This window comes from Nestor notabilis, unplaced genomic scaffold, assembly GCF_000696875.1.
Source record: "Nestor notabilis isolate BGI_N333 unplaced genomic scaffold, ASM69687v1 scaffold6431, whole genome shotgun sequence".
NCBI lineage: Eukaryota > Metazoa > Chordata > Aves > Psittaciformes > Psittacidae > Nestor > Nestor notabilis.
Genome location: NW_009916063.1, coordinates 27,728 through 50,553, shown reverse-complemented (window position 1 = coordinate 50,553; position 22,826 = coordinate 27,728). Strand labels below are relative to the sequence as shown.

Here is a 22,826-nt window from a genome sequence, read left to right as displayed (position 1 = left end):
CTCTTGCCCTAAGAAAACAAAATCAAGAACAAGCTGCCCTACCCAGAGAGGGAAAGGGGCAATGTAGTGTCCCTGGGGCTCACTCCCCCCAGGAGGAGGCTGCTCCAAACCCCTGGTTCAAAACACCGCTGAGACCTTATTCCAAGTTGGCATTTATGGCAACAGCACCCCACCAACACAGAAGGAGCAATGGGAATACCTGCTGCTTTATTTCTCATTACAGACTAGCAGAAAGCTGAATTCCAAGTAATATTCTAATTCACGTAGAACACATCAGTTTCCCTGTTCCAGGGAAGGTAAGATTCCTAGCGAGGTGTATAAGCAATTAACATCTGAAAACCTCTGGGAAGCATCAGCAATAATGTCAAAGTGTTTCTCTAAGCAGAACTGCTTTGACAGCACAGCTCTTATATATAGAGTCATACAACCACTTGGATTGGAAAAGACCTCTAAGCTCATCCAGTCCAACCACTAACCCATGGCACTGAGGGCCTTGTCTACATGGTGTGTGAACACTCCTGGGATGGTGACTTCCCATCCCACAAGAGCAGGGTCAGGACCTAAGATTTTAATCCCTATAATAAATAAAAATGAACAGGGCAACTCTAAACCACAGAATGTACTATACTGGAACGACAGGAATCAGCTTTGCAGGGCAAGCTTTTTATTTGCTGCTATTGCATGAAAGCAACCATGCTATGTAAGTATTATTCCTTTAACTACCCATTATTGGTAGAGGAAAGAGGAGAGGATTGCCACTTTGGGGCTATCCCCTGCTTACAAAAGCACTTATTTTGGCGATCGTGAAACAGTATTTCCCAGTAGGCATTCAAAGGCATTTTAAGTTATAGCAAAATATGGCAATCAACATAAAATCCTTGCAGATCCTTCCCTCATATAACCAACGTTTCTGTAACATCCCTGTAGAGGATACATCATTCTAAAGGACTGTGAGCAAATTCACTGGTTTACAAAGAAGACGTAAAGATCATCACAGAGACCATTACAATTGAGGGCTTCATTCCTCAAAGCAAAAAGGTTTCAAGAATTGCATTAACAGAGAGCAACAGCACCTTACTCTCCTATTATTTTTATTGTTGTTTAGTTTAACTCACTGAGTAGCTTTCTTATGGAAGGACATGAAGCGTGAGGGCATCTAGTAATGAATCTGGGAACTACAAGGATCGTCACTGCTATCACCACTGCAATCACACTTAGGAATTAAAAGAATTTTAATGTGATATAATTTATATCAAACTCAAACTGTACATGAGACTCAGAAGAACAGCTATTTTCAAGAAAACTACAAAGCAACCTTGTTCTCTGTGAATCCAAATGGTGAATTGCTGCAAGTTTTAGATTTAACTTGAACTGTAAAAACCATACTGAGACTTTAATCATTGTAAATGTGAAACTAGTCTTACCCCAGAGATAAGAAACACTTTACAGAAGTCCAAAACAGGTAAAATCTGCAAAAAACTGGCAGCTTCCAGAGTGTCCTGAAGGTTGTCCATGTTAAGGGAAAGTTTTGCAGTATAAATGAAATCAATGATCTTCTTTAGGCCTATTTTGTTCACACCATGAAGCTTAATGCACATTAAATCCTGTTCCTTCATTCCTCCTGAAAAAGACATGGAGGTTGATGTGATCATTTTGATTGAGTGTATCAACTTAGATAAAATTAAAATAGAACTTTAAACTTCTGTTTAGAAGCCCATCTGCCACCCAACCCACAGAGCTGCCTGCAGTCCTGGGCTGATCCACACAACCCTAAACATGTCTCAGTGCCATTGCCTGGACAATTTGGGGATAGCAGCATGTGGTACTTCAACAAAAACCCCACCTGTGAACATGGCCTTGAAGTAGTCACTGGCAGAAGCCATCATTGCTCTGTGGACAGGGAACACTTCATCACCATCCCCTGGGACAAGCGTCACATCACAAAGCAAACCTTCCACCCGCAGCTGGTCAAAACCCTGCAGGAAGAGCACAATGCAAAGATCCATTCGATCTGGGAGGAGAGTAGGAATCTCCTTTGTCTCCTTTATGGAAATACTTATTTACTTTTATGTACAGATGTACTGTATTTCCAAACAGTGACTTAGGAAATACTCTCACCTTACAACCATAATCTCTAATGTATTCAATAATTAATTATTCATTGGCAAACAAGCACAGAATCAGACAATTAGAGATGGGTTTGTGCTGGAAGGGAGCTTAAGGCTCATCCAGCTCCAACCCCCTGCCATGGCCAGGGCCACCTTCCACTAGAGCAGGTTGCTCCAAGGCCCTGTGTCCAGCCTGGCCTTGAAGTCGACTTCCAGTTGAGTCTTGTGTGAAGAGCTGTGCATCTCCGCGTGGAACGGGTGCTCCTGCCTGCGGCCACGGAGCAGATGTGACGTCCAACCTGGCCTTGAACACTGCCAGGGATGGGGCAGCCACAGCTTCTCTGGGCACCCTGTGCCAGCTCCTCAGCACCCTCACAGGGAAGAGCTTCTTCTGTATCTAACCTGAACTTCCCATGTTACAGTTCTAAAGCAGAGTAATTGTTACTTTCCAGAAATAGCTGGGGAATGCAGAGCACACTGGGCCTTGGGAAGTAGCTTCATTCTCCAAGCTATGATAAAAGTCAAACCTTTAACTCCAGGAGGAGAAGTTCCAAGCCATGCCTGCTTGTGGGTATTTCCGGCACAGCCTAACAAGCAGTTTCTGTGAGGCTATTTAGGTCTAATGAGTGGAGGCTTTGTTTAGAGCAGCCCAAATTCTGCTGCAGATCCACAATGACACAAGAATATTTACATACCTGTAATACCACAGAACTGTGAGTGTTGCTGGTGAAAAACCGCGTGGTCCCTGTCTTTGAAGACTGCAGATGGGCAGAGACGCCCATATCGCTGCTGCCAAGAGACACTTTCATATGAGGATCCTCCTCTTCCACCAGAGATCTAAGGAAATCAGAACAAAGAAACCTTAAGCTCAAATTCATTTTCATTCAGTGCTCGTGTACTAAACCCACAGTCTTCTGGGACTGGACTTGATGATCTTAAAGGTTTGTTCCAACCTAGCTGATTCTCCGAAGCATAACAGCATAGGGGCAATAGGTCAAACATCAGCAGATGACAGAATCAGTCCATAGTGGTCCCCCCTTCAGCTGCTCTAGGGAAGTGAAGCATTAACAGCATCTGATCTTCAAAACCTTAATTTTCAGCCAGTATTTCTTCCCTCCACCCCATGCACATCATTTCATTTCTATGTGTGCTTCCACTACTGGAGGATGCTTGCAGGGATTTCATCCAGAAAAATCCCAGATTGCCAAGGAAAGCTAAAAGATCGAAACTCTCAGTGCAGTATTAAAGTTCAGAAGTTTCACTTACAGTGGCTTGTGTTATCTTGCTCAAGTATGAACATAATATACATAGTGGAGTTTCAAGCTGTAACTTTCGGCTAACCCACAACTCCAACTCCTTCCTTAGGACATCCAGTATTCTGGTACTGCAGGCAACCACTCCAGCATTTTTAAGTTAAAATGTGTTAGTGTGAAGTCAACACTTCTGGTTTTCATGCCAAGCAATTCCTGTCCCAGTCTAGATGGGAAGGGCTAATTTTAGGTAGAACTGTTCTGGAATTGCTGCACTATTATTAGCCTTCCATTCTAATCTTGAGATGGAAATGAGGTTTGTATAAAGAGCTCTGCATATGAGAGTAACTTCCCTAAGCTGTCATTATTACAAAATGTAAATAGAGATAATCTCCAGAAATATTAACAATAACCACTTCCTGTCATTGCTGTGATCTAATGCACTACCTGTTAGCACTGCATCGTGGTATAATGCACATATACACAAACATTAGCAACCAGAAGCTGTTCATCCACAGATGAGGGCAGCTTCATTATTCAGGGAGACTCCACATTTCACTAACGATTCACAGGGCTTTGATGTAATTGCTCCAAATCTCAGATTGTCAAGTTTGCCACTATTTAAATGTGCAGGTTCAGACATTGGCCTCCAAGCCAGTTTCAGAGATTACTTTAATAAGTGGCAAGAATGTGCTAAAACTCCCCCCAAGCCCAATTTATTTAAGGAGAAATTGGAAATCTGAGGATGAAAAGTAAATTTCATATTTCCAAGCCCCAAATAAGTTCTGTTTCTACAGAAAACATGTGCCCCCCCTTCTTTGGGCACACGGACTAGAGCAGCTTCTGAAACCCACATTCCCCCTGACAGCACTGACGTGCCTTGCTCAAACCCACAAGGACATAAGGTCAGCTACGAAACGTGTTCAGAACAAATTCACCATCCAGCAGCGCACACGGGTTTGAAGCGGGGAGATTTTATGCACACAGACATAACGACAGACTGCAGGAACGAGGGACCATCCAAAGAGCTTTGACTTTGAACATAGCAACCCCGTGCTCAGACATCTGAAAGGAATTCATAAATGTGGGTGTACTGCAGCATGCAAGAACCGTGTCCTTTTGGAAACAGAATTATCTATTTTAGAAAGCAAATCCATAGTGTAATTGAAATATGGTTTTAAAGGCTGCACCTTAGCTCTGCAAACTACCTTTGGCATCCAGCGAATGCAGACAAGGATGGAGCCCCGCAGCAAAGCGGTTGCTGGCTCGTGATGCAGAGTATTTCTGTTCACTTTGTTCTAGGGTGGTTTGGGGATTTTTGTTGTTTATTTGTTTCAGTTTTAATCCAATCACATCAAGAAATGAGCCTGATATAACTTCAAAGGACACCAAGGCTCTGAATTTGTACATGTCTTTCTGAGAAGAAATATAAGATAACATGGGGAGACTTGTGAGTGTGGGTGGAAGGAACCGCAGCTCCAACTAACCTGGACCTGACTGTGTGCTCCTGAAACGTCAGGTCAGATCACCATTACACCAAGGGGCTTTTCAAACACTATTTCTGAGCTCAGAAGGAAATAGAAGCTGTACACATAGGTTAAAATCATTAGGAAAAGAATTATACAAGTAAACCAACTCCCTCGCTGCTTGGAGTGGGGCTTTCATCATGCTTGCCCATGCCCCATGCTCCTTCACCTCCTGACAGCCAGCAGACCTCCTAACTTGTACAAAGGAAGGCAAAGCCCCTCACCAGGATTCACCTGTTCCAAGAACAGCAGCAAGAAAGGAAGTGTTGTACTGTAACAGGCCACACTGCACAAAACCTGCGAAGCTTTGTCCTCAGAGGTCTCCTACAGCACAAGACAACAGAGAGGGGACCACAGATCTCAAAGCAGTCACAATACTTGTAAGTACATCCTCCACATGCTACGTGTGGCTACAACCTGGTACTTCCCTGCCTGATTTTCAGTCCATCCCAAGCAGTTGTCTAATGCCCACAGCACACACATGAGCTCCGTAGCTCCCAAATTGATGCTCTTCTGCAGAAGAGATTGCCATAGAATCCCAGACCGGACTGGGTTGGAAGAGACCTTAAAGCTCATCCAATTCCAATCCTCTGCCACAGGCAGGACACCTTCCACTAGAGCAGGCTGAGCAGAGCCTTACAGCTTCCCCAGTTGGGAAGGCTGAGCACCCTCTTCCATCAGGGGCAGAATTCACACCAAGAGCTGGTGAGAACGTACTGATCCTGGGATCCAGCCTTGGGACACTCATCAGGAGCGACCAGCAAAGACCAGTTTGTCACTGGCTTTGCACCTCTTTCAGCATTTATCTTCACACAAGCTGAGAACCCATCTTTGTGAGACACAGTGAAAACACGGCAGCTCCTCCACCCCGTGTTGATACCACACACAAAGTAAAGGTAGCACCTGAGCACTGCATCACACGCAAGAGTAACCCAGAGCTCGGTATTCCAGGAGAATGCCAGGGAGCAACTTGAAAACACACAGACTGACCCAAGCATTTACAGGACTTGTGTCCACCACTGCTCCCAGTTCTGCAACAACCTCTACAGATTGCCTGCAGTGAAGTATGGAAGCTGTGAACTGACTTTAGAGGAGAAACTGCAACATGTACCCAGCAGAAGAGTCACTAACGCAGTGACTGGGATGGGACATGAGACCCCACGGCCAGGCCTACAATGTGAATCTTCCTCCCTTGACCCTTCACTGCTGGCTTCCAACATCTCTGTGGAACTGCTATTTGTACCTTCCTGCAAAAGCTGTTGTAAGTACTGGAACCTTCCAGCAAATCCTGACAAATGTTTGTTAAGTGGCTGGAGTTACAACGTGAATCGGAGGCAAACTGCTTGCTAAGGCACTAAGCAAATACTAACCTGTTAAAACAGTCCATAGGCACCCAGGTGACCCCTGGGGAGCAGAGGTCTCTGGAAACCAAGGCGAGTTTTCCTCTCAACTAGAAGATTCAAATTATGTTGCTGCCATTTTAGATGGAGTTCAGTGGATGAATGGAATAAAACTATGTTCAGTGACAATGTTTTCTTCAGAAGTAGCTGAAATCATTCTGATGCAACAGAAACAAGGTGACTGAATGTTATTAGGAGCTGGTTCATTTACATGGGGAAAGCATTGATCTGTTTGTCAGAGCATAATGCAGTCTTTGAAAGCAAAGGAAGGAGATCAGCCTACAGCTAGGGCTATTTCAGAGTGAATGTTCTCCCATTTATTTAAAACCCACAGACTTTACATAACTCAGTAAAAGCTTGCCAAAGCCATATTGGCTACACAGTGAATTCTTCATTTGGTGAGGCTCAATAGCTTGTTTCTGAAAGGATTATAACCTTATTTTCTCTGTCAAATTATTGCTCAATGAACCATGACTGCAAGTGTTCTGGTCACTGGTAAACAGCATCTTCAGCAATCACTCCTGGCATGTGCCACTACTCTGGAATTTATCAGCAAACAAAGAACCACATTTCAAGTTCATATTAAGATACTCTTATCACAAGACAAATCTTTCCTATTTTAGGATCTATCAAAAAAGCTGGTGTATTAGAGGGCTTTCCTATACACGCAGCTATGCATGAATCTTGCTAATGAACCTACTAATGAAAAGGCCAGTGAAATACAATGAAACTTTCATTTACTATTAGATATAGAGTAATTCCTTACTTTGTATGCATAATCTGCAAAAAAGTACTGTAGTATGCTTAGCCTGCCAAAAACTAATGAAAGTATTGATTACTTTACTGTCTTCCCTTTATGAACAGATGTTAAGCTTGGTGAGTAATGAATTTAGGAATTCCCCAACAAATTACATGGCTACCCAGGAATTCAATAAGCGTAGCTGATGTAGCAGCATTGTATAGAAGAAAATCTCATGAGGCTTATATTAAGAAATTTGGATGTTAATATAATGTAGATGAACAAATTACACAATCATTGTATTTTACACTGCTTCCATTCCAAAGTTTCTACCCATACAACTGCAGGAAATCCTTTATTATTCTGTGCCAGAGTCACAGAACCCCAGCCTGGTTTGGGTTGGAAGGAACATTAAAGCTCCTCCAGCTCCAACCCCTGCCATGGGCAGGGACACCTTCCACTAGAGCAGGTTGTCCCAAGCCCCTGTGTCCAGCCTGGCCTTGAGCACTGCCAGGGATGGGGCAGCCACAGCTTCTCTGGGCACCCTGTGCCAGCGCCTCAGCACCCTCTGACAAAGAAGTTAGTTTGTTTAACAGCAGTTTGTAACTTAATTCCCTTCTGATAACAGTAACCAGGAAAACTAGCCAGATCTGTAATTTGTTAATGGCTCCTTATAACAAAATTACAGGAAAAGTTTCTAAATGGAATGCAAGTTCACATTTTAAAATAGATGCATGACTCCAGCTAAAAGGGAATAAAAAGACAAAAGATCATCTTCATTCTGATCAAGCCAACTCCTCCCTGAACAGACCAAGCAACACGTTCGGCAAACTTAAGTCCTTGCTCTGGAGACATCCAGGTTCTGGCACAAGCTGCTGCTGGAGACCTCAAAGTAGGATGAAGGCAAGAGCATCACTAGAAGGCAGGAGCTGAATCACTGTGGGACATACAAAGCATCAGGAGGAGGAATCATGCCTTTCTTTCTTATTATGACCACTAGTGTCATGCGAGTAGCTTCAGGTGTCGCTCATTTTACTGAAGAGCTGAAAGGCTGGTTTTTTATAGATAACTAAAGGCTGAGAACGTAACTAGAAACACTTTTTACAAGGGCAGATAGTGACAGGACAAGGGCAATGGCTTTAACATGCCAGAGAAGAGACTGAGATGAGCTCTGGGGCAGAAGCTCTTCCCTGTGAGGGTGCTGAGGCGCTGGCACAGGGTGCCCAGAGAAGCTGTGGCTGCCCCATCCCTGGCAGTGTTCAAGGCCAGGTTGGACACAGGGGCTTGGAGCAACCTGCTCTAGTGGAAGGTGTCCCTGCCCGTGGCAGGGCGTTAGAGCTGGAGGAGCTTTAAGGTCCCTTCCAACACGAACCAGGCTAGACTTCTGTGACACGGAACCTTGTTCAACCAGAGTCAGGCTCAAGGTAACCTACTTAAGGTATTCTAGAAGCAAAGTTCTCAAGACTAGTGCAGAACTGTCCAGCTTTTAACCTTTCTTTTTACTCTTTTTTTTAGTGCAATCAAGTCTCTTTGCACTTCAGCCACAACCACCTTGACAAAACGTCTCTGCCCAAACATGCAAGCCCACGATGCCAACAGAAATCATGAAGGCAACTAGAAACACCCAGATGATTGAAGGTACAATTGCTGTTCCAGGCACCAACAGAGCTGGGTGGAAAGGAGAACAACACAGAAATGAGCCTATTCCTAGCATCACTTGAACCTTTTTGTATCACGCCCTAACAAGGCCACCCTGTGACCAAAATCAGCACAAAACCCAAGTCCCACAAAGCCAGCAGAAGAGACTGAGCAACATCACCGACCGTTTCGGTAGGATTTCCCAAGGGTGAGCACACAGAAAACACTCTCCTCAAAATTCCTTAAACAACTAAACTATCAGAGGTCTCAAGCTGTTTGCAGCATAATTACAGCCTGCTGGTTAATTCAAATTTGTTTTCCACAGAAACAAAGCAATATTTGGCTCAGTCATTGCTATAAAGCTTTTGTTCCTAACAGTATTTGGTCTCTCTGGGAGCCTTACTCTCACATCCACATTTATCTGGTTGACAAAGGGTTTACATTCATTGAGCCATTTGTAGCTTGAATTTGCAGACTCAGATTGTTTAATAATGCTAAATTAGAAACAGTTCTCTAACGACTTGTTGCCAAAGTTGGTGTTAGTCTATTGATTCCTATGATCCAAACCAGGAAAAGCAAAGCCAAGCCACACGCTTTGTAGCTGTTCTACAAAAGAAGCTACTTCATTGAGCTACTTCATTTCCTTGGCATTCAAAAAGGCAAAACCCAACAGTCACTCAGGGGTTCCTCAGGTCAGGCTGGACTGACACTGCACATCCCACTCGCTGCCCTTTATAGTCAGTCTCTGGCGTTTCAAAAGGCAAGTCATCGTTTTAGCTTAATACTGCCCATGCCTTACAGAGCAGTTCAGAACACTCTGGATGCACCACTGGATCACATTCTACCTGATGGATCTTTACAGTTAGTTTCTGTACACACAAATTGTTACGTTTGCAGAAAGGTTCCTCAGAGACCAAACCCTGTATGTGTCTATAATGGCATCTGCATTCAGGATTTGGGTACAGAATATACAGCCTGTATTCTTCCAACAGACTTGTGAACTCCTTCCCAGAGTGTTGGGGTTTGGGTTTGTTGGTTTTCTCTCCTATATATTGTACACAATAATTTTGACAACTTAAAGGCCAACAAAAAAGTGAACAAGGTTCTGAGATTACAGTTTGGCCATTAAACCCTGCCCTGCTCGTCTGCTGCCTGGGGCTGCTCCTGCATCCCTCCTGCTTCATCTTCTTTCAGCAGTGTTTTAGCATCCCTAAACATGGGGTGGGGGTGTGTGTGTGTGCATTAATTACTTTAAATAGTTTCCCCTCCATGAAATCCAGGTGTTGCCAGATAAGAGTTGTGTGTGACTTGTCCATCCCATGGAAGAACAATCACTTTTTTGAAACTTAGATATTGCAAGTCACTGCTAGACAACATACTACGGCACCAATATAGCTGTGTATAACACTTCAGTGTTAGGGCTGCACATTATCACACCACAATTCCCACCATTACCATTTAAGCAAGTGACTATTGTTTTGAATAGCCCAATATTCGCCAAGTCTCTTATGAAAATCCATAGGTATCCACATCTAAACTTCTACAGAAAATGTCGTGTGACACTAGAAATGCCAGTGAGCAGGAGGTGACCAAGTGAGTTTCCCACAAGGAAACAAGGAAATAATGGCAAAAATGACAAACTGGCAAAGCTGACACTGACAGAACAGGCTGAGGAACTTACTCAAGACAGCTCAATGAAGTTGCTTTAGCATATCATGACATAAAGTCAATATCACAACATTGTGCTATGTAAGAGAAGGTAATTGTGAGCATCCCCTCTGAACGGCTGCCCAGAGAAACCACCAGCACTGGGAAGCTTCACGATAATGGGTTTGGGTTTTCCCTGGGTTTGACAGTTTATTACTGCAGTGGATTTTCATTTTGAATAAACTACTGAAATACCTATAATTTAAAAAGCAAAAGTCAGATCAGCAGGCACAAATGAGAATTATGTATACAAAATTACTGGCATTTAAAGCAGTCGTCTATTTATAAGATATAAGCCCCTTCTATTTCCCTTCTATTCGTTGATCTGGTTTTGTGCATTGTCAGATGAGATGACAGAATGGCAGGGATGACCTGCACATTGATGTTGAAATCTGAAATATGTAGGAAATACCTGCTTAAAATGAAAACGTTGCTGAAGACAGAAGAGTCTGAGCTGGGGTCAAATGCTTGAGAGCCAAGCAACAGGGGTGATTTACTAAAAATGACCAGTGAAGACAGTAGAAACACAGAGGGTGGTCTCACAGAAAAGCACTAATAGGGCTGGTCTGGTGAATTCTGCATACGCACCTCCTCCCATTTAAGTACACATCATTGTACACCATAAATTCAAAGAGCTCGTTGTAGAGCAAATCAGAGATTTGAAAGAAGACACAAAAGCATTAACCTATATAACCTTCTAAGCAGCTAATGCTAACACTGATTACACCAGAGTATTAACAATTTCTGCAACTGATTTCCATTACTGCCAAGCATTTCCCATTAGATAGATTTCACAAACACAGCTCAGAACAGACAGTGTTACAAACCCTTTGATAGCAGGATTTGGAATATTGCATTTGTCTCCTAATGTCAGTCAGTTACTTATGAAAACACACGCAAAGGATAGTTTCCACCGGCAATATGGACACACTATTCCATGTTAAAGGAGAGAAGGCACTGACTTTACAGACAGATTACTCTGCATTAAGAATTTTGCTTCTTTTTAACTATGGCATGTTGGAGGCTGAAGCCACTTGACGTTCTAGAACAAGCCTATGTCAGAGGATGCTTGAAAATAGTATTTTTGCAAACTGTTTCTGCACTATTGAATTCTTTGCAGACGTCCATCACTGCACTTTAATCTCCAGTTTCCACAGACATTACTGCCATCCTTGTCAATGGAAGCTGTGTACAACTTCGGAAAACCATAGAGCAGACACTGCTGCTGTGAATAACAAGGAATTCTCTTTGGTCTTGAGAGTATGAGATGATGTGACCCATGAACAGTAATTGAGCTGCCTAAACAATAACTGGGACCTATAGGCAGTAATGGAGAAGGACATGTTCCTTCACACCTCCAAGCTGTGTTCTACAGCCAATTGCTGACCTGTTCCTCACTCTCTCTCAAGCAGGGTGTCTGTTCTCAGCCTCTGCTCATGTCAGGCACCAGAGTTTTTCGTTTCAAACATGTGGCTCTCAGTACATGGCTATGATGTCAAGGAATAGTACTTCTGCAGCTCGGTATTATTCCCTTTGTCCTTTCTTCCGATTCACTTGCTGGAACTGCTCACCAGCTCATACAATATGTTATTATAGCCCCAGCTTTATTATATATTATCACAGTCCTGGCTTTGAACAACCTGCTCTAGTGGAAGGTGTCCCTGCCTGTGGCAGGGGGTCAGAACTGGGTGAGCTTTAAGGTCCCTTCCAAACCAAACCACTCTGTGATCCTATGATTTTGCCACCTAGGTCTGTCCCCACATAGCCGACACAGCCACAAATACGATTTCACTAGCAGAGCATAAACTTGCTGTAACAGCTTTCACACTCATTCTGACAACAGGAATATAAATTCTAAACCCCAACACTGCAAGTGTCACGAAAGGAACTGGAAAGCAGCTTGACAGAGGCACGTACAGCACATTCCTAACTTGTGCGCTGAGCCAGGCTGCATTACACCTACACATGCTGGTCACACGCCAGTGCTTCAGTCCTAACATGATCTCATTTTCTTTATGCAATGTCACAATCTCCCATCAACTTGAGGGAAAGCTCAAGCTGCTCTGGATCAGTTCTCCCAGAAGCCAGGGCACATCTGTTCCATCAGGGGAACCCTCTGCCCTCCATATAATGTGAAGAGTTACCTCCTGCAGTCAGGATATCCCAAAGTTATCCCAAACAAATAACTTGAGGTGAACAAAGCCACCAGCCAAGAGGCAGCGATTCACTGCTGCTCCTTTCTGCTGCCAGGAAAGCAAAACCAGACCCAGCAACACCAGCACTAACAGAACCATGTCCTCGCTGCAAAGTCATGGGCTCAGCTGCAGCAGGTCCTTCCTTTCACATCCCACCCAGCCACAAGTTTACTGCAGCAGAGAACTCTCTGGGACCAGCCTTTTGAATTCCCTCCCCACCCCAGGAACTACCACAAACCCCCTCCCAGCTGCACAGCCTGAGGACAGTCACCTGCTTTCCAATGGAACTTTGTACCTGCTTCATCCCAGCAGCCAAACGTGCCTGGAACCACCAGTCTCAGCCTTTCCATACGGGGAAACTAAGGCAGAGCTCAGGCATTGGCTACACACACCAAATCAAACACTAATAAAACCCGTGTGTCCTGACAACCAGTTTAACCTCCAAGTAAGATACTTGTAAATCATAAGCAGGATGAAGCTTGTAAAGTTAAGGGAACTTTGCTAGAAAAACCTGAAAAATTGGAATTTCATTTTACGTACCTCCCAAAAACCCCCAACCCTTTAAGACCTCCCTACTTCACATTTCAAATTATACCACAAACCTATTTTACAAGCTTAAGATGTCAGTTATTAAAGGGATCGAAAACTCAATTCTACCTTTCTACACCCTACATCCAACATACCAAGTATAGGGGTGTTTACCTGTGAATTCAGGAGTTTTAGGGTCATTTATTTTACATCCATACACATCCTGTTTCACATGCCACTTATTCCTGAATTTTTCACCTAAAACATAAGCCTCTTGCCAGTGTGCAGAGTACTATTTAGGAAGGAAAAGTTATGAATATGAATGTGGAAAACATCATATCACGTAAAACAGTCGCAAATTTACTGTGATCTCTGCAATGAAGATAATTAATTCCATCACCTGCTTTACTGGTCAACCTAAATTAGATAGGGGGTTATTAGTTGATATATATATACTGCCTAACCAAATAGGTGCCATTTTGTAATGTTTCTCAATCTTTATAATAAAGTATATGAACGATTTTCATGTTAAGTTTTAGAGTCCTGCTAATGTCAGGGTTGTGTGCCAGGGAAGAAACGTCTCCATAAACGCTAGGATACAGGGACTCATTATAAAAAGGTTCTTAGGGCTGCTTATCACATATTTCTGATGCTCCGGATAAGCTCAGCATCATATAGTTCAGCATGATCACTAAACCTGTCCCCACACTTTGAACACACTGAGATAATCGGCTGCATGATCCCAACCAGGAAAGCCGGAGCACACACGGTGCTGGATGAGCAATTTAAAGCAACACAAAAGCAACGCTCAGTGTCAGCAGCAGACAGAGCAGACCAGGCTCCTTCTGACCTTTCTTGCATTTAATAAGTACTATAGTCTAAAAGCCAAAAGCATAATGTACAACACTGAAGACACTGCTTCCCTGAAAGAGGTTCAAAAGCCTCACAACTCTCATCACGACGCTTCCTTTGTGTTTAGCCAATATTTTTTAAGAACTCAGAGTAAGTAGCAATTTACTGGAAATAGCTCATCTTCTGGTAGCCTTAAGCACACGAGGCAGCCAGTGAGTGGAAAGGCTGAAATGAAGACTCATCTCGAACAGGTTAGCTGTTAAAGCCCAGCCTTTCCCAGCGAGGACCAGAGGGACCCTGCAGCCCTGTCAAGATGTTCCGGCCCCGCTGCTTATCCAGGTGATGCAGAGCAGCAGCCAAACATCACGACATGCAGAGGACCCCTTAAACTCCCTTTTTACAGCCATGTCCTCACAGGAGCTGAAGTAAAAACCTATCTGCAAGATGACAATACAAGCTTAAAAGCACCAATATTGTAGGTATTGGGCTGGAACACTATTGGAAAGTAATAGTCTTTATAGTCATTTCGAGATTGGGAAATCATCTGCACAGCTACTTGAGCATTTTAGAGCAACTCTTCCTCGTTTTGAAAGAGCTGCTTTCTTAGAGAAAGGCAGAAGCAATTCAACTCCCTATGCTCAGTTTGATTGCACAGAAGGAAAAAAGCCACCTGTATGTGCTAACCCAGAGCTGGCAGCAGCAAAAGGTGAACAAAAGCTCCAACAAGATTTGGCAAGACAAAGGCACATTGTTTCTGAGTGTATTAAAATGCTCTTTTCTATGAAGCTACTCTACACGGACAAACCGCATCACTAGAAGTACTTAGATCTGAATGATTGATACTTGTGGTTTAAGCTTTTATTGTAACTTTGTCAAAAGCCATTCAATCTGTATTAAGGCTAAGACTTTCCAGAATAAAAGAAGATGAAAGCAGGTGATTTCTTCCATACAAGATCTGACAGGAACAGAAGTGCAGTACAATACAGCAGGTGATTTCGTGTTCAGTTTCCAAGTGCAATAGTCAGGAGGAGGAAATGTTAGCATATACACTAGAAGGAAAGCCTGCCTCAGAGCTTTCCTTGTCAATTCAAGATCTACAGATTAAAAGCAACACAAACTTTTCAAATGAACATAGATCATATTATTACGAATATAGCTTAATCTGCACAATTTCTCTCTGTTTCAACAAAGAGGGAAAGACTTAACACAACATCCACCATGAAACATCCAGGATAAAGTCTGGGGGGGGGGTGTCTACACAGAAAACAAGGTAAAATTCTGAGTGCCAATGTCATTTAACACATAACAGGGTACTTTGCCACAGGGTAGTCTCACAAAAGCAATCCCACCTTATTATCCTCATTTCTCTCACTTACATGTATGCTGGAGAAAGTGGCGATGACCTGGATGTTTTAAGCACAGGAACTGGGAATTTCCAGATAGCAGGAGAGCTCGTTTTCCATTTCAATGGCATGTTGTCACCACGGTACTACAATAACAGCAAACAGCGTTTCCATAACAGGCTACCAACTAGGACTTCCATTCCACACACACCACTGACACAGCAGTGCCTGCTGCTAGGAACAAGGAGCTGCTTCTGCCAATGCCCTTAAACCGGTGCTCCCGAGCTGCAAAGCAAGGCTGCCAGCCATCTCCTTTTAAATCCTGCTGTCCCCTAAAGCGATGTGATGATTCTATCCTTCAACTCCACAATAGTGCCACCTCGTCAGGGAAGCGCTGACTGCAGTAGATGCTTAAAACCCCCCCCAGACAGACAGACTGCACTGTGCACACCAGCACAATGCAGCTTTGGATCTGAAAAGCAGCTAATTTTTACAGAGCTGTGTCGGATGCTATTGTTCTACCTGAACAGGGACACTGCAGCACTGCACTCTATTCTCTTCCTATTAACCTCCTTTCTGGCCAATGGAAGCAGGAAAAGAAAAAATGGGTTTCATATGAAAATGAAACAACATACCTACTCAGAATACACTTGTCATCCTCTGAACATTCTTCTTTTGAGCTGCAACAATACAAATGGGATATAAATCTCAGCATAGCCTTAGGCCACGGCTAAGAGAGATCAGTGACTAAATTCAGCAGCCTGTTTTCCTCCTGTGCAAGCTCTGACCAAATAATACGAGAATGCCATTATGGAAAAAGCCCATTGCAAAAATCAGTCCTTCTAATCCATAGCTAGGAAGACAAAATAAAGCCCAAATCACTGCAGGTTTCTGCATGCTCTTCTAACAGCTTCTGCTTCAGGATGCTCTCATTTTCCTATTCTCACTTCCAAGGAGGATGAGCAAAATCTCATGCATTTTACAACACGCTATGGGAACACAAATACCACCGTCTCCTGCAGCAGAGAAGCAGAGAGGAGCACGCTGTTATCGCAGGCTTTGGAGGGATGCTATCAACAGCCTCATGCTCAACACCCCCCCCAGCAGCTCAGACATCGCCTGGAGAACTGATGGAGCAGATGGTCACACCGGTGGCCAGCAGGGACCACCCCACACCTCCGCGCTCTGCCTGGGGACCTCCCGGCGCTGGTGACCGTGGGGAGCATGGGAGGGAACACTGTGCATAAGCAGAGCAGGTTTTTAGGGAGAAGACGGCAGAGCTTCAACTGCGCTGACTCCCTTAGAGGGGAAAGAAAGAAACAAACCACTTTTACTGTACTGCCACAGAAGACAACTCAACACGAAGATGTTTAATCTTGAGATGTCAGAACAGTCTCTGTACAGCTCGATGATTCCTCTGTTCATCAGGACAGCTTAATCCTGTCACAGAAAAGCCAACACCCTGTCACGCCGCTCCGCAATAAAGAACAGAACCAGGCACAGAATCCCTCTAAACTGAAAGGTTTAATAGCATTTAATAGCACTCCGATAGGGTTTTGTAATGGTGAAACCTACGCTATTCAGTTTATTTTGAGGATGAAATCACCAGGGAATAATTGCTGCTTCTGATCATTATTATTGCAAACGTTTGCCCAAAATAGTTTTGGGCATTTGAAGCTGTTACCATAACCACAGGCGAGGAGCTGCAGTAACGCAGGGTGGTGGGAGCTGAGGACTAATGCAAACCCAGATGCACTCTCTGACAAACAGCTCAGGACCACTCTCCCACTCCTCTGAAGTTCCAAATTACACATAAGCAGCATTAATGAAGGCAACAAACTCCATAGAAACTGCTCCAGGAAGGCTGAGCAGACCTTTGCCGTGCAGGACAAGAGTTTATGTGCTATAAACACCACCCTACAGAGAGCAGGTACGTGGGTTTAGGCTAAAGAAGTCTTACTTTCAGTAAAAGAATTGATGCGTTCACATGCCAACAACCATGCCTGTCTTTACACCCTCATAAATATCACCTGCAACAGTCTCATACATACATATATATAAAACACCAGACTGTTAGACCATGCCTTCTCTGCACTGAAGGAAGTGCAGGATTTAACAGATTTAACCAAAAACGAAATCTGAAAGAGATGTCAGACAGCAGCTACTATAACCACAAAGAAAACCATCACGGTTTTAAATTCATACATTCAATCTTGCTGTTGCATTTGCCATCATACAAAAACTGTCTTAAAACCCAAACAGCAAACGCTGTTATTTCCTTCCTCACATCCAGCACAACCAAATGGGAACTGCTCTTACAGTCTGCATCTCCTGCTCTGCTGACCCCAAGGAGCTGATGACACAGTTCATTTCGTAACAGCAGCATTACCCATACAAAAGAATGAGGCTGAGGACAACCAATGGGCCACTTTTCCAAAAGCAGCTCTTGACCAGTAAACTAAAAACTAGCTGGAGCCACACAGCCATTCCCAAGCACTGACTGGTATTGAAATCAATCAACGCACACCCAGGAATCAGTTACTTCCCACTTCTGACCCCAACAAGATCATTCACCCCACGGGGCAACATCAGTCCTCAAACACCTACTCTCCTCTGGGGGCTACTGTTCCCATTCATTTTTCCATTTAGTTCACAAGCAACCTAACTGAAACCCCCACAGAAAACACAGGAACAGTAAACAGTTGAAATCCATGAATCCCAAGCCCAGCCCAGCTTCACCTCCTCCTCATGTCCCACACACACTGCTTGATAAAAGAGCCATTGTACAAGATGCAGAACTGAAGGAAGCAGAATGCCAGGTACTCCAGAAATGCTTTTCACTTGCAGAAGAACCACCATGTGAGCAGTGAGTCACCTATCTTGTACGTAAGGAGGAAAACAAGAAATCAAATTCCATTTTCTTCCTGACAGCCACGAGTGGGTTGTGCATTCCCCGGGAAAATGCTACTGAAACGTATTCTACGCTTTCCATTAACTATTCCTAAAACAACAGAAAAATCACAGTGTATTATTCTGGTATTTTAATTAAGACTCCAAAATAACAGTTTAATTACACATTTTAAACCAGAGGGAAAAACGAGCTGATCTCCTCGAGCGCGCTGCACCCACCCAACAGACATTTCTGTTCTCGGATCACATTCCTTTGCCACTCATCCCCAGATCAACTGAGTTTAACTTGTGGTTTCAGTCCTTACACTGGTAAAAAACAAAGCTGAAAAGTAATTGCCCAGTGAGTGATCTGCTGTGGTTAAAAGATTTGCTGTTCAGCTCTACCCAGCTGCTCACCTCTCTGCTTTTATCCATCTACAGAGGATCAGAGGAACCGAAACACTAGGTGGAAACAGGGTTATGCCATATGGAAACGTTCTCAAGTCTTTCAAATGCTTTCTAGCATGACCCAAAAAGTCTCCTGTGCTTCCAGAACCCCAGGCTTCCCTGAGCTTTGCAGGAAGAAACACGCTCAAAGTTACAGTGACAGGTTGAGTTACATCTCCTGTTTCACCTAGAAATATAGACAACAGAAAGGACTAAACTGTATTATCCCAGACTGGTTTCTGTTGGAAGGGACCTTAAAGCTCACCCAGCTCCAACCCCTGCCATGGGCAGGGACACCTTCCACTAGAGCAGGTTGCCCCAAGCCCCTGTGTCCAACCTGGCCTTGAACATTAAGTATTTGTCACCAATGCTTTGCTTTCTAACACTAGACTATTTCCTACTGATAAAGCATTTGTTCATGTAAGAAAAGATGCCAGACTCATCAACACAGAAAACCAGGTTTTCCCTGTAAAGGAACGAGTCTAGACAGTGAAGAGAAGCAAATAAGGATGTGCAACCTTTCTCTTCAGGATCCCTAAAAACCTGACTGTGATAGTGTGATCAGCTTCCTTCCTCAGCTCTACCCACTCCACATGGATGTTTCTCTTGCCTTTACCTCTGGCTTTTCTAGCCATTGAACTGCAGCTGTTTCAATTACTAGAAGAGAATAATTAAAAGCTGGTGCTGACAGAGTCAGTTCATTAATACCATTAATACCATGTATCTTTGACCATGTATCGTGAAAATCTTCATACCAAAATTCTACAAAGGGAAAGCGAGTCTCTCCCTAAAGAGGGATCCAGAGGAAACCGGTGCAGTCGTTTGCAGTCCCCTCACAGCAACACCCCCCAAATACTGAAGTGCAGGAAAAACCTGGCAATATGCACCTGGGAATCCTCTTATTGAAACCACAGCTTCTAGAAACCTCCAAGGTCGATCCTACAAAGAAACAGGCTTTCAGTTAAATACAAGTCATTTATGAAATCAGCTGGAGACAGCTCTGAGAATTACACCTGCACTTTGACTATTCGCTGTGTTGTCTCAAATGAATATATATATATTTTAATATATAACTGGGGCAGGAGGGAAAGCCCTCAGACACCAGAGAGCAGTTACAGCAGCTTTTGGAAGTAACTGCACTGCAGACAGCACACGTGGCCTCAGACACGGAATAAGAACAGTTACTATCAAATATATTCAATTCTTTTCAATTGGCCTGACTGCATGAGGAACAAGGAATAACCATAAACCTCAAAGCATGAAGAAGCAAGACAACCAAGGTTTGCAGCCTACCCCTCCTGCTACCAGGAGGCTGAAGCAGTGCAGGTTTGTCTCTATAGTGATATGTGTAGGGCTATTTCTAAAACAGGAGGAAAAAAAAAGCCCTAAATCTTTAAATATTGAGAAGTGAAGCACTCGGGGCATGTTCCACATGTTTAAGCAGAAGCACTGCAGTTTGCAGCCACCTACTCAACAGCTTTGTCCTGTAGAAATGTAGAAATTGCTGCAGTAACACTTTAGGATGCATCATTTCAGTGAAAATTATGTTTTATACAGAAATACACATATGCACGCTCTATAGGTGTGTGTTCTTCTGTCCAGCACGTGCATATATGCACATATGTTATACAGATGCACTATATACACGCAATTTACATATATACATGACAAATATATATTACTCTGCATCTGATACAGCCACTTTCCCTTCTCTCCCAGCCACCTCATTGGGACTACCACAATGTACGTTCAACAACCCAAAGAGACAGCAGCTGCCTGAGAAGTAGTTGTGTTGAGAAATTAGCTTCTTCACTGCATCCATTTCAAACCCCCCAACTCTGGTCCTCGCAAGCATCATTTATCGACAGTCCAAGCATGACCTCCAACTACCTGTGCCCAAAAGGAAAGAAAAATCAAATACAGATGTCTGTCCTTTTGATGCTCTTCCATTCCCAACAGTGAAAACTGCCAAAAATGACAGTTTTCGCAGGTTATTCCACGTGGGAGGGGGCCAGCAGCAAAGACACTGAAGATGTTTGCAGCTCCAGTAAGACAAAAGATGCCTCTAACCACCCTTACAGTCCTCAGTGCTTGGAGCAGCTTTGACAGCAGGACTTCCTCAGGCCTCGACACTGCCTCTTCAGAGCCCAGTCATCATCTACAGCAAGAAGAGGCCTTCTGTAAATTCCCACTGTTGAGTGGTGTTGTACAAAGGACCCAGAAGGCAGAGCCTTTAACATTCAGCTGTATGGGGGGCAGGGAAGGCGTACAATGGATGGGCATGTTCATGCCACAGAACTAGCCCAATCTTAGTGGTTATTAAAAATTAAACCATAAATACATGAGACTTCCAAAATGCAAACCTTGCTTACATTTACATTGTTACAGAAGAGCGATCACAACAATAACACTTCATTAAGCAGTTCTATTTCTCTGAAATACAGTTCTATTTTCTTTCTAATACACCAAACATCTAAATTCCTGCATAATAATTAATTATAGGGAGGAGATTACAAAGAGCTTTCTTCTCCAGCATCTAGGAGAACAGAAATTTCAAGAAAGCTGCACATTTCCTTGGCAAGTTTTGAAAGCTGCCAGTTCTTTCTTTCACTCGAGTTTGGTTTGGTGGGCAAACAGACAAGCTATGAATTCATTTCCAAAAGCAGATTTAAAGTGACAGGTTTAAGATAGTCACTCAGCAGACTGGAACAACTTTGGAATTACAACATCCTTATTTAGTGACAACTCTCTGGATAATTCAGATCAAGTCAGGACATTCTGCTTTGCATAAAGTAATTGTATGTAGCGAGAAAAATCTAAGCCCAAGCTGGTTTGAGAAAGGCCCAGAGAAGAATGCAAATGGTATTCGAATTTTTAAAACTATGAAATATTCAAATCAAATAAAGTCTCCTGATCACAGAACCCAGCCTGGTTTGGGCTGAAGAGACCTTAAAGCTCACCCAGTCCAAACCCCTGCCCCGGGCAGGGACACCTTCCACTAGAGCAGGTTGCTCCAAGCCCCTGTGTCCAACCTGCCCTTGAACACTGCCAGGGATGGGGCAGCCACAGCTTCTCTGGGCACCCTGTGCCAGCGCCTCAGCACCCTCCCAGGGAAGAGCTTCTGCCTCAGAGCTCATCTCAGTCTCCCCTCTGGCAGCTTAAAGCCATTCCCCTTGTCCTGTCCCTACAGGCCCTTGTCCAAAGCCCCTCTCCAGGTTTCCTTTATTTCATAAAGGTTCAAACATCTGACTCACAACGAAAACTGAAGTTTGGTGCTTTCAAAAATGTGCATGTGGCATCTTCGCCAGGTCCCACTTCTGAGCCCTTTTACCAGCACTACTGCACACTCGAGGGAGTTCTCAACATCTTTGTAGTGTTGTACACACTGTTGTACACAGGCATCACTGCACGCTGGAAAACCATCCTTCGGAAATACAGAACCAAGGAAAGAATAACACTGGGCAAAGCTCTGAGAAAAGGAGGACCCACGGAGGTGGGATGAGGGGCTCAGCCCAGGGACAGCCACCAGGGAAGGCAGCAAAGAACTAAAAGGGTCTAATGATTCTGCAAATAGTGCTGGACTGCTCTGCAAGCCAGTCCCATCACTTATCTGTGCTGCTCTAGTGAATCCCAGCAGGCCCGGCACACACCACCGATGGTCATAACGGCTTGTCCCAGTGCAAAGTCCTCTGAAATGGCTCAAAATCAAAGCTGTAATACGGGTCTTTGCCTGCCAGAGGGAGCTCAATGAAAGGCAAAAACCCCTCTCTCTGACTGCTGCACAAGTCTGGGGGTTGTCCTACACCAATTCATGTAACTGTTCAAACCAGACAAGGGTTTGATGCATGATCAGCCCCGGCTGTGTCTGGCACAGGGCACCACCACCTCACCCCACACAGGGCAGCCCTGCCCCAGCACCCCAGTCATTCCCAATTCACTGGCTCGTATGAGTACCCCTAGAAATGGAAACAAACCTACTTTCAAGGTATATTTAAGTACTTTTTGATCTACACCATCACTGAGATGACTGCCCCACAGACAGGCTTCTCTGAGAAGGAAAGCATCCCATGAGATGGTATCTAAAACATCATTACTTGAACTTGTCATTAAATACTTGGCAACACTGCACAAAGATCAAGTTTCCAGATTGCCAGAACGAAACAGATCTTAAGCTGAAAACAGCATTTAAATGCTTATTGGTGGT

The 22,826-nt window shown here is 43.9% G+C and overlaps 1 protein-coding gene across 3 annotated transcripts in view; it reads right to left on the bottom strand.

Moving 5' to 3' along the window:
- LOC104413431 (kelch-like protein 13) overlaps positions 1-22,826 on the bottom strand; it is a 53,846-nt gene that overhangs the window by 12,919 nt on the left and 18,101 nt on the right. Inside the window, exons 1-4 of one of the 3 annotated variants that reach the window (XM_010024423.1) lie at positions 15,922-16,001; positions 2,804-2,945; positions 1,844-1,976; positions 1,425-1,621 (exon numbers count right to left, since the gene is read on the bottom strand). In XM_010024423.1, coding sequence (XP_010022725.1) covers positions 1,425-1,621; positions 1,844-1,976; positions 2,804-2,945; positions 15,922-16,001 — 552 coding nt within the window. Of the gene's footprint in view, positions 1-1,424; positions 1,622-1,843; positions 1,977-2,803; positions 2,946-15,319; positions 15,534-15,921; positions 16,002-22,826 lie in introns of those variants that run through there. The other 2 variants (XM_010024422.1, XM_010024425.1) reach the window with 2 other exon arrangements.